The sequence below is a fragment of the Nasonia vitripennis genome, chromosome 2 (genome assembly GCF_009193385.2).
Source record: "Nasonia vitripennis strain AsymCx chromosome 2, Nvit_psr_1.1, whole genome shotgun sequence".
NCBI lineage: Eukaryota > Metazoa > Arthropoda > Insecta > Hymenoptera > Pteromalidae > Nasonia > Nasonia vitripennis.
In genome coordinates, this window is record NC_045758.1 from 34358120 (window position 1) to 34373099 (window position 14980).

The window sequence follows — 14980 nt, forward strand, 5'->3', positions numbered from 1 at the left end:
CGCGAAGTAAGTAAGCTCCGCGGAGACCGGGGCTCAGTCGTCCGCGACACCTTCGGCGCGCGCGATACCGATCCCAGTCGCTGCGAAAAGCCGGCTGCCAGCTTCTCTTTCCTTTTAACTCTTGCCCTAGCGCGCGCGGTGTTGTTGCATATCAGTGTTGTTGGTGCTAGAGGAAATTTCAAAAGAAATTTTTGAGTGAATGGTGAACGGTTTCCCGCGCTAGTGCGATTTCCCGAGCGCGCGCGCGCGCGTGCGTATATGGCATTGAGCGCGATAAACGCTCCGGTCATTAATAATAGATGAGCGAAAGCGGTCTCGAAAAGCGATGATGGCCCAAGGTCCATGCCGTGATGCCAGTAGCCGCGGCCTAGCGCGAACCTGCTGCAGAACCGACAGCCACGGCTGCAACGACTGCTGAGGCAAAAGGAGAGCACAATCGACAAAGAACAAGTGCCGCGCGAGCGGAGAATCGCGATGTAAGAACGTGTGTCAGTGCCGCGCAGAGACGACTTCTAGAGTATAGTGTACGTACCCCGCTCTCTGCATAACTCACTGCACATCGATACCGATCGCGTGTAGCGAGCATCGAGCAACTCGGACATCGACATCAGACGGACGCACCATGCGAACGACGAGGGTCCTCCTGGCCTCGCTGGCGCTGCTGCTGCTCTGCCTCCTCCTGGCCGGCGAAGCGCGCCGATACGCCGACGACGAGGACCTGGCCGACAGGGCGCCGCACCACAAGCACCGGCACAGGCACGAGCTGCAGCCCAGGTGGCCGAGCGCCGGCAAGAAGCGCGCGAGCAACGACGCCGAGGACGACTACTACGACGACTCGGACTACGAGGATTACCTCGACGAGGACGAGTCGGCGGAGGAGGAGTACAAGGATCGGCGAGCCGGCCGGTCGCACAGCCCCAAGAGGAGCGGAGGCAATCAGCGCAGGTACCCGCCGCCGAGATACCATCACCGAGGCTCGCATCACGTGGGAAGCGCTCGCGGACACGAGGCCCGAGCTCACGACAGGCTCGGCAGCAATCGCCACAGAGCCGGCTCCAGGGGCACCGGCTACCCGCGCAAGCGCTACGAGGACGAGGACTCCGAGCTGGAGGCCGAGTACGACAGGCTGCACAGGCGTCGCTACGACGACAGCGACGAGGAGGACGACTACCACGCCAAGCACAAGAGCCCCCGGAGGCGGATAGTCGAGCCGAGCGACAGCAAAGCTCGGAGGTCGCGGTACGAGCCGCCCAGGAAGGACTGGCGCTACAAGCTCGACGACGAGGAGGACGACTACGCGTACGACGCCGACGACGAGGCCGAGGAGTCCGAGGAGCTGGAGAACGAGCGCGCCAATCGCTCCCGCAAGCACTCGGCCAGGAAGAGCTTCAGGCCGGCGCACCACGAGGTCGAGTCGCCGAAGCCCGCGCACCGGCGCGCAACGGCCTACAGCAAGCTCGACGAGTGGATGAAGCGCGTGCGCAACTCCTCGCGCTCCCACGAGCGCAGGAACCCCAGCCCCTGGCCGGAGGACGCCGGCGACGAGGACGACGAGCTCGAGCTCTGGAAGGACGAGGAGCCCGAGGACAAGGAGCTCGACAACGACTTCTACAAGAACGACGAGTCGACGAGCCTCAAGAGCTACGACGACATCATCCGCAGGCTGACGGAGGAGCGGACCACCACCTCCACCAGCACCGCCGCTCCGGTAAAGCGGGACTACAGGAACACGTTCTACGACTCGAAGAGGAGGCACGCGAATCTCGTCGACAGCACCGGCCGGAAGAAGAGCCTGCAGGACGAGGAGGAGGAGGAGGAGGACGACGACGAGGAGGCCCAGGCCGATGCTAATATGGTGAGTGAATTTGATAAAGTGTTCCCCTACTGACCCAAATCCGCGCGATGAATACTCCCGCTTTCGACTCCGAGCTCCAAAGAGCCGTAAAGAACAGGAAAATCACACCTCGTAAACCAAAATCCGACCATACATCACTCGCCGCATAAAGCGAGCCGATTTCCTCGCCTCTCTCTCTCTTTCTCTCTCTCTCGTTAATCGAGCAACAGGTAAAGAGTCGGGTCGTCGAGGCTTACACAAATTTAAATCGAAAAACACGACCGATCGCGTTCCTCAACTCGGCGCGCTCGTGTAAGCCGTAAGTACACACCCACGCGCGAGAGCTTCGGAAAGGGCGACTCGCTGAATCGGCGCGATATACGGCCGGCGGAGATTACGCACGGATAGATCGGGTTCCGGCGAGCGAGCGAGAATAAAGCGATATTCTCCGGCTGCGGAGAGTAAAGGCCGTTTAAAGAGGGAAAAGTGAATTCCATACTCGCTCGACCGGTATTTCGTTTGCGTTTTAGATTAGAACCGCTCGCTGACGATGGATCTGGATGAAAAATTGGGCCAGCGGATGAGCCGAGACGCACCGATGGGTTATATCGGCTGTTCCTTTGTTCTGTCCCTCGTCTTTCTCGATAGCTTTAAGAACAAACAACTCGACAAATTCTCAGCGAAACGTGCCGCACTTTTCAGTCGCAGACGAATCCCCCAACGTGCGATTCGTAACGCAATATAATACTAATTCCCGGGAGACAAACAACATGCGCGCGCGCGCGCGCGGCCTTTCATTCCCCCGAACAATAAAACTCCCGAGGAAGCAAGCGAAAATTTGTCCTCCCGTTTGTAAGTTCGCGTATAATAAGGCATCGGCAAACAAGCGGCATTATATATACGCCGTCCTCGCCGCGTGCAGTCCCGCGTGTCCCTTTTCTCTCTGTATACACACAAAAGTCAAAATCTGCGGAAAAGGGGCGCGCGCGATTTTCCATAGGTCCACAATGCGAGCACTCATGCATCAGCCGCGGGAATTAGGCGTCGGCTTAGCGTACCTCTGGAATGTCCGGCATGATGAGCCTCCGTTACTGCGGCGAAGGCGTTTCGAGGAAACAGGCCGCAGATGCAAAGCTTCGCTTCTCCTCTTCCCGCGGAAAGGCCTTTGATTAACGATCCCGAAATCCAAAGATTATTTTCGTCGCCGCGCCGAGAGCGACAGAGAGAGAGAGAGAGAGAGAGAGAGAGAGAGAGAGAAAGGAAAAGGAGAAGAGAGACGGGGACGATGTGTACTGCAGCGACTCGTCTGATCTTGTTGCTCCTCGAGAGTTTACGTTATGCGCCGCATCTCTTCTCTCTCGCTCGAGTTTTCATTGGCAAGGGTTCTTTAAAAATCCCTCGACCAGGGGAGCAGTGTAGCTTTACATCGGACGGACGGGCTCGTCCGAAACAAACGCGATTTTCACTGAATGCTCCCTCTATTCGCCGTCATTACATAGACGAAGCAGGAAAAACAAATCAACCGGTAGCTCTGAATCCGTCGTTAATCACGACTCATTATAAATACCCGAGGTTCGATATACCCGCGCGCGGCGGGGAGAGAACAATGAATTCCCTATAACGCATTTCGGCCGTTGACACACTTCGAACACCGGGCGATTTCAATTTAAAATATTATGATTAACGCCAGCGAGCCTTTGTCCGCGGGCAATTATATATAGCGGCGTAACTAACGACCCTCCCGCGTACACATCTCTCCCAATTTCCGCGGAAAGCACAAAGGCGCGTGAAATTTCGCTTTCAACGAATCGAGCGTTGCAGCTGTCATTGCGCACCGCGATTGCAGCTCGTGGAGCTCTTTTTGCGGACTGCTGTATACGCGAGTAGTGGCGACTCCGGCACAGAGTCCGAATCGCCGGTAATTGAGCGTGACGCGTACACCCGAGGGAGATTCTCCTTCCTCCTGCTGCGTCGCTCGAGAGCCGGTTCGTGACTGGGTCGTCATTTGCCTTTCGCGGAATGCAGGGTTTTAAATTCGGACGGGGGTCGAGCTGGGATTTAAAAGGTATTCGCTCGCAAAAACTCCTGCGCTGAATTGAATCGCGACGACGCGAGGTTTCATCGCAGAAAGACTCTAGTCTGATGATCAAACGCACTTACGGGCGCTGACGCAGCGATGGCGATTATAAACAGTGCGCGAACTGCGCGAAGCTCTTAGCTCCGGAAAAGACACGAAAACGTAACTGTTAATCATTATGTAAGCGAGTCATCGACAGGGCTTTGGCTTCTCGATCCTTTCCTCGTAGAGCGCTGAACATTCAGGAAGCTCTGCGCACAGGGCCTCGATTGTGTGCACCTAACAGGCGCCTGATTTCATTAAACAAGCTCGTTCCGCGATAAGCTCGCTCTTTAGCCGCGGCTCGAGGAGGGAAAGGATGGAATAAAGACGTATAAAAAGGCCGGCGTTTGATGCGCTGCACTAAAGTCCCTTTTTTATGCCCGAGGGACGACGTTACAGCGCGCTTCTGATGGCGATAATAAAAAAAGCCCGACTGAATTTATCGGCGATGTTCGACACGAGAATGCGGTAGGTCACACGCAACTCGACGACATCCGCGTAAAATGTAACTCGATCGGTCGATTAAAGCCGAGATTCGCCCGACGGAATAAACTGATGCAGCGGGGCGCAACACTGTACCCTATCGCTCATTCCAGCCGAATGTTTGCCAAACAAAAGTGCGCGCATTGCATTGTAATGCCCCCAGCTATATGGAGTGCTCGAAACGCGATAAAGCGCGCGACGTCGCGAACTCGGAGAGTCGTAAAAGCCAGGCGCAGTAACGGCCGCGTTTTTCAGGTATGCTACTCTCTCGCGCTGCACACAAAGCCGCCAGAGTCTGGCTCGACTTTTCAAGTCGGAGACTAAGCGCTACTCTTCTTCCAGACACGAGCTCGCACGGGAGAAAGGAGGGAATAAGAAAAAGAGGCTCTTTGCCTTATCAGCTTGATGCATATATGCGCCGGGACCAGGTCTATATACACGAGCCTTCGAGAGATGCGTCTCGCGTTACTACGAGGCTTCTCCCTGTCCCTTTGAATTTCGAAGCTGGATTTTTCCTTCCTTTTTCCTCGCATGGTTATGGCGTCAATATTTGCGCGCGTGGGAGGAAACTGTTTTCATTCGGGAGCGCGCACACAATGCCGGCTCTTTTTCTGCGCTGCTGTGCGAAAATTTACGAGGTTTGCGCGGCGACTGTGTTTGCAGATGCGATACGCGCGAGCGGTGAGCAAGGACGACAAATTCTGGCCTTAAACGGTGTTAAACGAGCGAGGACGTTCATTGTTGAGGAGACTTTCGTTTCGAAAATTAGTTTCAGATCGAGTACTCGAGATTAAAGGAAGTATTAAGCTTTGCATCTCAGCCGCACGCATAAAGCTGTTAATTTCGAAGCGGCAATCAGGCGACGTAAGAGATTACAGAGCCGATAGCGCGGAGCGCGCTGAATGAAGTTTCGCATTTATCTCAATTCCAGGGAATCTTACGCAAAAAGCGTCCGCTTGAAATTCATCGCGAGCGCGCGAAAATGCCTTTCGGAGTTGAGCTCATAATCGCCGAGAGTTTGCCGATTTATCAGAGTCTCGAAGATATTCCGCCACCGGTTAACGAAATCGTAAACATTGTGTCGATAAAAGCTGCGCGCGCACGAGTCTGGGCTGCCTGACATTGTAATCCCTCGACTTCCTGATATAGTTCTCAGCTCGCGCGGTGAGCGATAACGATGTGTACCGGGGCGAAATGCGATCATTAAATACTTTCATCGCGGTTTTATTTAACGTCAGCTTTTTTTCACTTGTTCTGTATGTTATCACACAGGAAAGCATCGTTATACAATATTATATACGGCCAATTTTGCATGTTCGTGCAGTGCCGACTTTTTTCCTCAGTACAATCGCGAAAGAAGATACGCGAAACCGAAAATTTGACATATTTTAAAAAATCCCCGCAGTCGGACAGATAGACTCTGCCTCGAAGGCGTAATTGGATAGCAGCTTCAAAACGCGAAACGCTGATGCAAAAGTGCACAGTGTCAAACTCACGCATACAGAGACAGATGACGATGCGACTGGGAATCCCCGGCGTTATCTTTCTCTCCCACTCTAGTACAGAAACATTGACTTCGAGTGCACATGTGCTCGAACTTCGCGCTCGCCGCAACATCCCGGTATTCCAGTTTGGACAAAGTTTCACCCGTAAATCAGTTACGAAATAAAATTATTCGCACGGAAATACTAGCGGTGACCACACGAACTCTTCACATATGCACATACTGCCCGCCGCGCAGCGATATCGGCCCGATTATCCCCGTGACAAATGAACGAACAGAGCGGCTATTTACCGCATTACCCCCAACGTGCGGCGCATCAATAACCCCCTCGATGTATATCCAGAAGCTGCGTAACCACAGCACTTAGCGGCCATAACTCAAAGATTACCTCCAGCATCGGCAGCATCGGCTTCGCGAAGCCCCACGGAAAGCTAGGCGCGGAAAATCCCTCGCATAGCGGGAAAAAGCGAGTCGGGTAATTGCGCAATCGTGCGAAGAGATTCCCGTGCAGTCCGCTCGCTGGAAGCTTCCCCCCGGCCCTTTTGAAATACGAGCGCAAGCTGCGGCAGCTTCTGAGTAGACTTCTTCTGTTTCTGCCTCTTCCTCGTCTTCTTCTTCGTTTTCGAGTAGGAGCCTACTGTTATTATGCTAATGCCGGCGCTGCTTTCGCTCGGAAATTTAGCTTGTTTTACGATAAGGGACCCGCGGAGCCTGTAGTAGGTCTTGTCGGACGAGGGGAGATGTTTGCTTTGCGAATGGCAATTAGGAAAAATTTTATTCCCCGTTTATCGCCGTCTCGAGGTCGCAGACTCTGTTTCACCTGTTTCTCCTATACGGGGTCCGGCTTTTTTTCTCACCGACGACTGCAGCTCGGGGGAGAAAATGGCGCGGGTTAACGAACCCGCCGCGATTCTTTTATTTGCGCGAATGACAGTGCAGCCGAGGATCGAAAAATTACGGAATATAATATTCATAACTCGGGGATAAGTACTGTTATTAGGCGCATGCGCGTGTAACGGTCGTATCGTACAGGAGACTCGAAGCATAAGCGCCTCGGCGAAGATTAAATCGAATTTGATATAGTTCGTAAAATAAATTAATCTCGACTAAGGCAGATTAGAAAATACTTGAAGAGATCGTAACTCGCTCCATAATTCAAAATTTATGCACTATCCCGAGCGCTGTTTGGCTGTCGTTAAACCGCGCGTGAGTTTATTACCTTCCGAGCCTACTGCAATAACAAACCGAATTTTTCCAGCTGATAACCCGACATAATGGTCTTTTCATAGAATTAAGGGCCCGGAATATCATTCGGGGCGTCTAATTATCCTAGTTTAGAATTGTTCGTTACGCGCGCACATTGGCTCGAATAAACGCAATTAAAATGACAGCTCGAGTGCATTAAGAAAATTTATTACTCAAAGCGATAAGAGTCATCCGGCTATTTTAACGAATTTATTCCTCTCACTTTCTCTGAAGAATTACCGCGCCATTTTTCAAAAAAACTATACGGCCCGTAAATCGAAGCTAAGTCAAACAACTCGAAGCTCGATTCGCAAACACTGTATAATGTGTACCGAAGCAAAGAGAAATCATTTACCAACGACACTCTCATAACAAGTAGCTCGCTGTCGGCCGGGATCAAAGCGGAATCCCCTCGCGGCCGATGATACACGCGCCCGAGCGCACCAAATTGTCAAACTACCGACCCGACGAGGCGCGAGTGATGAATCACCGGGCGGGATTATGCAAAGTCCCCGCAGCACTGGCTCATCATCGAGAACTGACCCCCGCGCACGATTCCACGGCTTCTGATTTGCATCCGCGCAACCGTATCCACCGCACACACGCAGGCCCTCGAGGCTGAGCCGTTAAACGATAGGATTTTTCGAGCTTTAATCTCGAAGATCGATGGAGATTCAGGATGGATTAAGACGCGTTCGTTTTGTTCGTTGTAACACGGGAGTTATTAGTTTAATCGTCGTCGATCGAGCTTCGCGCGAAAAATGCTTGAGTGCTCTATTAGCGAGGAAAATTAATAATTTTACCGTGCATCCGCTTATGTGCAAGTTTAGCTCGTGTACGGACGAGCGATCGGCATGCGGAGCTTTTGTTTTCAAACATACATTGATCACAATGTAGTGTCTGCAGCGACGGAATTCTGGGCTATTTTAGACCGAAATAAGGTCAGAAGCGATTTCACTTGGACCTTCTCCAATCAGCTTCGGTTTAATAACAGGTGTACAGCTGTGTACGACACGTCAATTTCTACCCCGGCTAATTAATATGCAAGCAAACATCGATTAACCAAATTGAGTGATCTTCCCGAAAAATAAAGCATGAGAGAATCCGCTTTAATGAAATTTTAATTTTTCTATTAACAAACATATTATTCACGGCGCTGCGCCGGCGAACCAGTTCGCTCGTTCCCAGCTCTGCAAGAAGAAAAAAAAAAGTAATCCGCGCCGAGGAGATAAGGGTCGAAGCAGTCCGCGTTAATTAAACTTCCAACGAGTTCGATTACGTGGAACCCCGAAAGTGTCCCGATAAAGGGTACTCCGCAAAAGAACCTGCAAAAGGTGCAATTTCGCAAATTCGGCGTCTCCATCGCGTGCTGCGCTGAAATAACAAGCTGTCCGCGGTCCTCCTCTTTTTTACCGGTGCGAATAAAGTCATTATAAATAAAATCATCAAGGGCAGCGTCGCGAGCAGATCATCGACGCGTCGCGCTGTGTATAATAAGCCACGAAAGGCTTTGTCCCAGCGACGCGTTGCTCTCTGTTTACTTTGGCGTAATACGCGATTATCTTTGCTCCAGCGTGTGCGTGTGTGTATAGAGCTGGCGTCTTCGTAACGCGACGAGTCGAGGCGCGCGCATTATCATTCGAAAGTCCATTAACCCTTAACCTGGCTCATGATACTCTCGTGACACGCAATCGGCACAGTCGATGTGTGACACTGATACCGACTCGAAAGCCAATACAACGGAAACTCCGAAGTAGCTCGCGCGATATTATTTCGGTTTTTATTGGATCCGTCAGTCGGTTGCGCCTCGAATACAGCACACGTGGAGAATTTTACGAGGCGCGCACGTTTTTCCTTGCGTGCAGATTCACTTCCCGTACGGCTTAGCGTACGTGCCATCCCTTGGCGGTTAGCGAAAGAAATGAAATAATTCGAGTATTGACGAATTTCCACGAACGAAGGAGACATTCTCATGGGGATCACGTTTCGGTGTATACTACATTCGCCGCGAGTGCGAATTTATTGGCGCAGTGCCTTTTTCATATTAATAAGTCCGTCGTGGCGAGCCGCGGAATCTTAAGGAGCTTTCTCGAAAAAGCCATCGAAACCGTTTTAAAACGTACACTCACACGTCGCATAGAATACAATTTTTTTTTTTTTTCAAAGCAGCGGTAATAACGCCTCATTACAGCGGCCGCCGAAAATTCCTCGTATCGCGTCGAGCTTATTGCCGACGATTCCGAGGACGGCATGAAAGAGAGCTCTCATTAACATAATGACAATCTGTCAAAAGACCGACTATACGGGGGGGGGGGGGGACTGCAGTGGACGAGGCGTCAGAAGCACCGCGTCCAGACGCGTAAATCAATAAGCCCTGCCAACAACTGTGTATACGTTATATGCGCAGTACCACTGGCGATTATCTCGATAATTACCATGCTTTCCTCGCGTAAAAACAGCTCTCGACATTTTTATTCGGCCTCTGTCGGGTCATCTTGGCTTGATTTAAACTAAGCATACGGCAAACCGAAGAAAGTCGAAGTAGCGTGTAATCAGGCTTTTTTGCAGGCATACGTGTACAGCTACTTAACGCTGCTTCTGTCAATACGTTGCGAATGGAAAATTGTGTAACAAAGTCTCCGGCGCAAAACACTTCAGCGCGTTTTGCTTCGAACTAACTGACACGCGAGAGATGCGGCCGCATCGCGGATAAAGTCATCATTCGGCCAAGCACACGCACTAAGTAATTCGTATCGACGCAGCTTTCGCCGCGCGAACGAAAGCGATTTCAGCGATTAGCGATGACGCGCTAACGAGGGCCAGTAGTGTGTTAGTCGTGAGACGAGGACGTTCATTCATAAAACGGCGCGATGCATCGGTGTGGCGTAATCGCGAGTTTGTCGAAGATGCAGGAGAAACTCGACGAGACGTGCATTCGAAAAGAAAATGGGGAAAGATCGCGAAAATTCTTGCGAAACGCTGTTGATTAATGGACCGAGGAAATCCCGCGTAAGAAAGATCGGATTCGGATATGGTTTTCAAGGATCCAATCCAGTTTGACCACTTTCTCGGATACATATCTAATTGGTCGGTCGAATTGGCTTTTGGCAAAACACATATGGCGGAGCCTTTATAATATAATTAGCATGTGCACACGTGTGTAAACGGGCATTGTGTACGGTTTCGGGTCGAGTCGCGTTCGAAGATCGGAATTAGAAATGAAGCAGAGTGCGAACGCCTAATGCTCGCGGTTTACGAGTCTTTTGGAGCCTGTGTCCGCGCCAATTAGTGTATTCGAGCCGTGTTTGCAAGAGCTCTCGGAAATTTGAGAATAATCTTATAAAGGAGTTTCTTTATTGGTATTCCGGTAACGTTTTAATTAATTGCTGAATAGCAGCCAGCCGAATAAAATTAGCGCTTCTTTTTTCACGCGAACTTTCTCGTTTGAAGAAACTATACGAGACTGATTAATTTTTTTTTTTTTTGGCGCGCGCTCCGAGCGCATAATTCGAGCATCGACGGGGCGAAGAACCTGTTTCGTCGCCGATCGAGGATGGGACGGACAGTTTTGAAAAATTACCTTATCTTTTTACGCGTTGAAAGTTTCATTCCTCGCAAACGAGTGTGTAGCAGCGTAAAATAGCTAATTCGCGGCTTTTACCCAATTGTACGTCCCGCTAAATTTGCATAAGGCAAAACTTGTGGCTCGACTCGATTAACTTGGCAAAACGACGGAAGCTTTCTATCAGGAAGCAGTTGTTAAAAGTTACTCGCTTCATAATCACATTACCGCTCTCCCACGCTGCTATATGCACCTCCGCGCATAGGCAAACTTCACACGGCTTTTATTTTAACGACTCTCGCACATGCGTTCGCGGAAAATGTGCTCGCGCGCCGTATATACTACAATAACTAACACCTTAACCGATATTAAATAGTTCCACACCGATTGCGCGCTATAAAAGCGCTAAGTCGCTCTTTATCTTATATAGGAAAGGAGAAGAAGAAGCTCCGCGACGGACTAATATTACAAAAGCGATCGACGCGCGGATAAAATCGTTATCGTTAAAACTTTACTGCCGTAGTCGCGCAAAGACGCCCACTCGTAAACATAAGTACGGCCACTTAACGTTCGCTTTATTTATGGTTTCTTAATTTAATTAGTCGTTCGCGCATCAGGCCGTCGTGTTATTTTTAATAAAGACGTTAAAGCTGCTTATTAAAGGAAAAATGCCGAGGATGCTATAAATTCGAAAGACGATGGCGTCACGCGCGACTTTCTTTTAATAAAGAGACTTGGCTGCTCCGATCGCGGCGTTGGAAATTCAAATTGGTAATTTCGAAAGCGCACGTTGTTTCATCTCGGATTAACATTTTATAATTACTTTGGATTTTTCAAAACCTCGTGATGCTGCTTGCTTACGCGAGAATATTCAAAAATGCCTGATGCAAGAGCAATATTGCTATCGAGAACAAACGGTAGCTTATAAACACTGTATTATGAATGCATTGTTCGAGTCTCCCGCGTGGCGCGGCGTGTATATTTTGGATTTGACTTGCGAAGCAGGTTCTCACGGGGGGAATTTCGCTCTCGGAGCCGGTGTGCTTTTTTTGCACCTACGCTCAGTTGACATGCTAATAAGCTTCGCTCTTCGGCAGCGGAGAGACTCTGAGAATTCTCGAGGAGATGGAACAAGCCGTTCAAAATACAATAGATTCACAGCTGCGGAATTCGCGAACGACAAAATTGACTTTCAGCGGGAGAATCCATCAAACGTCTCAATTGCCGCACACAGACACGACTCGGCGACACGCTCCATTTATAGCCTCGCGCTCGCGCGAAAATAAGTTCAACTAGACGCCTCGCGCGGTGCTCCATAATAAAGTATGATTTATACGCTCGGCCGTAATTACCGGACGACTATGGGCTAATTCATCCGCAGAAATGCAAAGTTCTGGCCTGCGATAATACGCGCGCGCGCGCGCGCCCGAGTATCTGGCTTATTTCTCTTATTTTTCTCGCCAACGATTTACGCGCTCTGATTAGAGGCGACAGCTAATAGAGCGCCTATAACCATCACAAACGGGACTTTTGCGATGGCGCTATTTCGCACAATCGAATCGCTTATATGGCGAAGGGCGCGACCACACGAGCTTCGGAAATTTAATGCTTTTACGAGATCATTATATAGGGTTATATTTACTGCTGCTGGCGCGGTTTATGATGGGACGGATCGTACAATCCTGGCTTTCTGTTATTGCGCTTTAACGAGGAGTACATTTTTCCTACGAGTTACGTACGTCCGTGAGAAAGAAGAGTGATGCGGGGCAAGTGGTTTTTGAATATTCCAATGTGACGAAGAGTGAGCGTTTCCGATATACATTTCGATTTAAAAATGTATCGGCGCAGGCGTTGGCAGCGCTTGTTTCCCAACGTAGTAACCAACGAGTTTTACCGCGCTGCAGTATGTACACACAACAAACGGTTTATTTGAATTGGAAATACGTCGTAAAGCGCGCAATAATTTACAAGCTTTTATAATTACTACCGATAACTCATTCCCGCAACAAATCTAAAAGAGGTCTACGAATTCAATCACGCATATTTCCATCGACGTATTTTAAGCTTGTAAACGCATATCGCAACAACAAGAAGCGTTAAGAAACTCCTCGCGCGCTCAGATATTATTGTAATTAATTTGCGCATTTACATATACACACACGTGATTCCTGAAATCGAGAGAATACGACGCGTCGTAGCAATCAATCAAACTATAGTGGGACACAAAGCAGCGTCTCCGCAATTTCGCTAATGCACTGACAATCGTCGGCCAATAAGTCACGTCAATACTATTGGGAAATCCATGCGCTTGCTATGGAAAATTTACACCTCGACTTTCACCCTAATGAAGTCGCGCTTTCCCAAAGGAAAAAACTCACTCAAGGCGCGTTGTTTTTTTTTTCCGCCGAAATTTCTAATGCAATTATCTCGTCCGCGATTAGGCATTGAGAAAGACGCTTCGTTAGTTTCTCATCCCGACGATGATGTATGGACACGAGAGGAGAAAATTGGCCGTGAAAGAGGAAATTATAAAGTCGCGCCGTGTGTCTTTTGGCCGCTGAAATATTTCAACGATAAATCATCGTTTATCTGTGAATTCAGTCGCTGCGCATCGACGTAGGTACAACTTTCGACACAGCCTCTACACATCCAGATCAGAACCTTTGGCAAATAAAAAACTGTCATCGTCTCTCAGCGTATAGAATAGCTGCAGCCGCGGAGACACGCGAGGTGTTTGCTTAGTTGTTCCGCTGCCGCCGGTTTATATATCATCCAGCATCCTCAGTATCTCGCGGCTGGATTCCCTGTCCCGCTTTACGATACCCGCGTTTTATGGGGACCATGTGTGTAGCTACCTTGTGCTCCGCGCGCACACCTTGTATTTCGGCCCGACGCGACGTTTATACGGCTCGGCGCATCTGTCCACACACGGAAGTCCGGTGTGTGTCTCTCCGCCGCTCTTTGACGAGGTTCCATGTTTATTGACTTTCCTGCGATCCGCTTAGGCTTACCTGGAATATAGTCTGCGCTGCAGTCTTCGCGGAAATCGCAGGAAATTCAAATTCCCGCAGCGCTAACGAGATCGACGCTCGACCCAGAAAGCCTATTCGGAAAAAGCGCGCATACTATAACTATATAACGACAAGTGTATCGCGTTCCCCGAAGCCGCAGCGACGAATCGGCTTGACTTTTGGCTCGTGTCTATGCTCTCTGGCGCGCGAGGGCGAATATAAAAGCCATAAATAACCATCAGCCGTAGGGACATTAAAACGCGTGGGGCGCTCATTAAAATTAATCCGCAGTGCCGATGTCCTCGCAACAGCCTGGCTTTTGTAATTAGCCGATGACAACGCTCGCTGCATACTTATATATGCATTACGACGGCTATGCGTGTCGTCACACCTACGCCTGTATCGCGGGGAGGTTTTAATGGCGCATCGAGGATGATTTCTTACGGGGTGTGCGCGACGCGTTTATGCGCCGGGGCTATGCAGGGGAGTAATGAAACGTCGAATAAATTAAGCCTGGGTAAACTAGTTGAGTTTGATGCGAGGTGATATCTTATAGACGAGTGATTATATACTGTACATTCCTCGTGTTCGCGAGTTTTTCAAGGGAATTAAAAATTAAAATTTAATTTACAAGACTGGCTTTTCTTCCTCGATTATGCTAACGGACGTTTGCTGATATGGAATTTCAAGTTTTTATCCGCGTTTTACAAGCTGTAATCTAGAATTTCTCTACAAGCTCGATAAAACTCATCTAACTCGTACACCTTTTTTATGTTTTGTTGCGGGTAAGCCTACACAGTGATCGACCAACCTTAAATCAGCGAATCTATGTTCGAGTGAGTCTTTTTGAAAAATTCACAGAACAAACACGAGTCGCCGTACGTATGCGACAGTAACGGAAATCGCGGGTTACTATTAAGCCTCGATACCTCGATACAGGACTCAATAAATAATCGTGTTCCCGTAATCGCGCTAAAGTTAAGCCACATGCAAGGCTGCTACTCCTCCCCGTGTACCTGCATGCATGATTCATGAAGCTTCGCCGCCGACGGAGGCACGTTCGCGGCTCTTATTTTCGAATGATTGCCGTTCGAGAGGGCATAGCGTTGTGCACGGCGTGTATTAGGGTTGGTAAAAGGGTTTCGCTGTTTGAGATTGAGCTTTCGGCCTGCGAATTATCGAGCTGATTCGAGGGTAGGACCGCGACTAATTTCTTCATCGC

General features: G+C 49.8%; 1 protein-coding gene across 1 annotated transcript in view; it reads left to right on the top strand.

Annotated features, from left to right (window-relative positions):
• Positions 1–8: 8 nt before the first annotated feature.
• The window catches only part of LOC100678986 (BUD13 homolog), a 66232-nt gene continuing 51260 nt past the window's right edge, over positions 9–14980 (top strand). The window contains exon 1 of the mRNA XM_003424112.5: positions 9–1855. Coding sequence (XP_003424160.1) covers positions 623–1855 — 1233 coding nt within the window. The 5' untranslated portion in view covers positions 9–622. The remainder of the gene's footprint in view (positions 1856–14980) is intronic.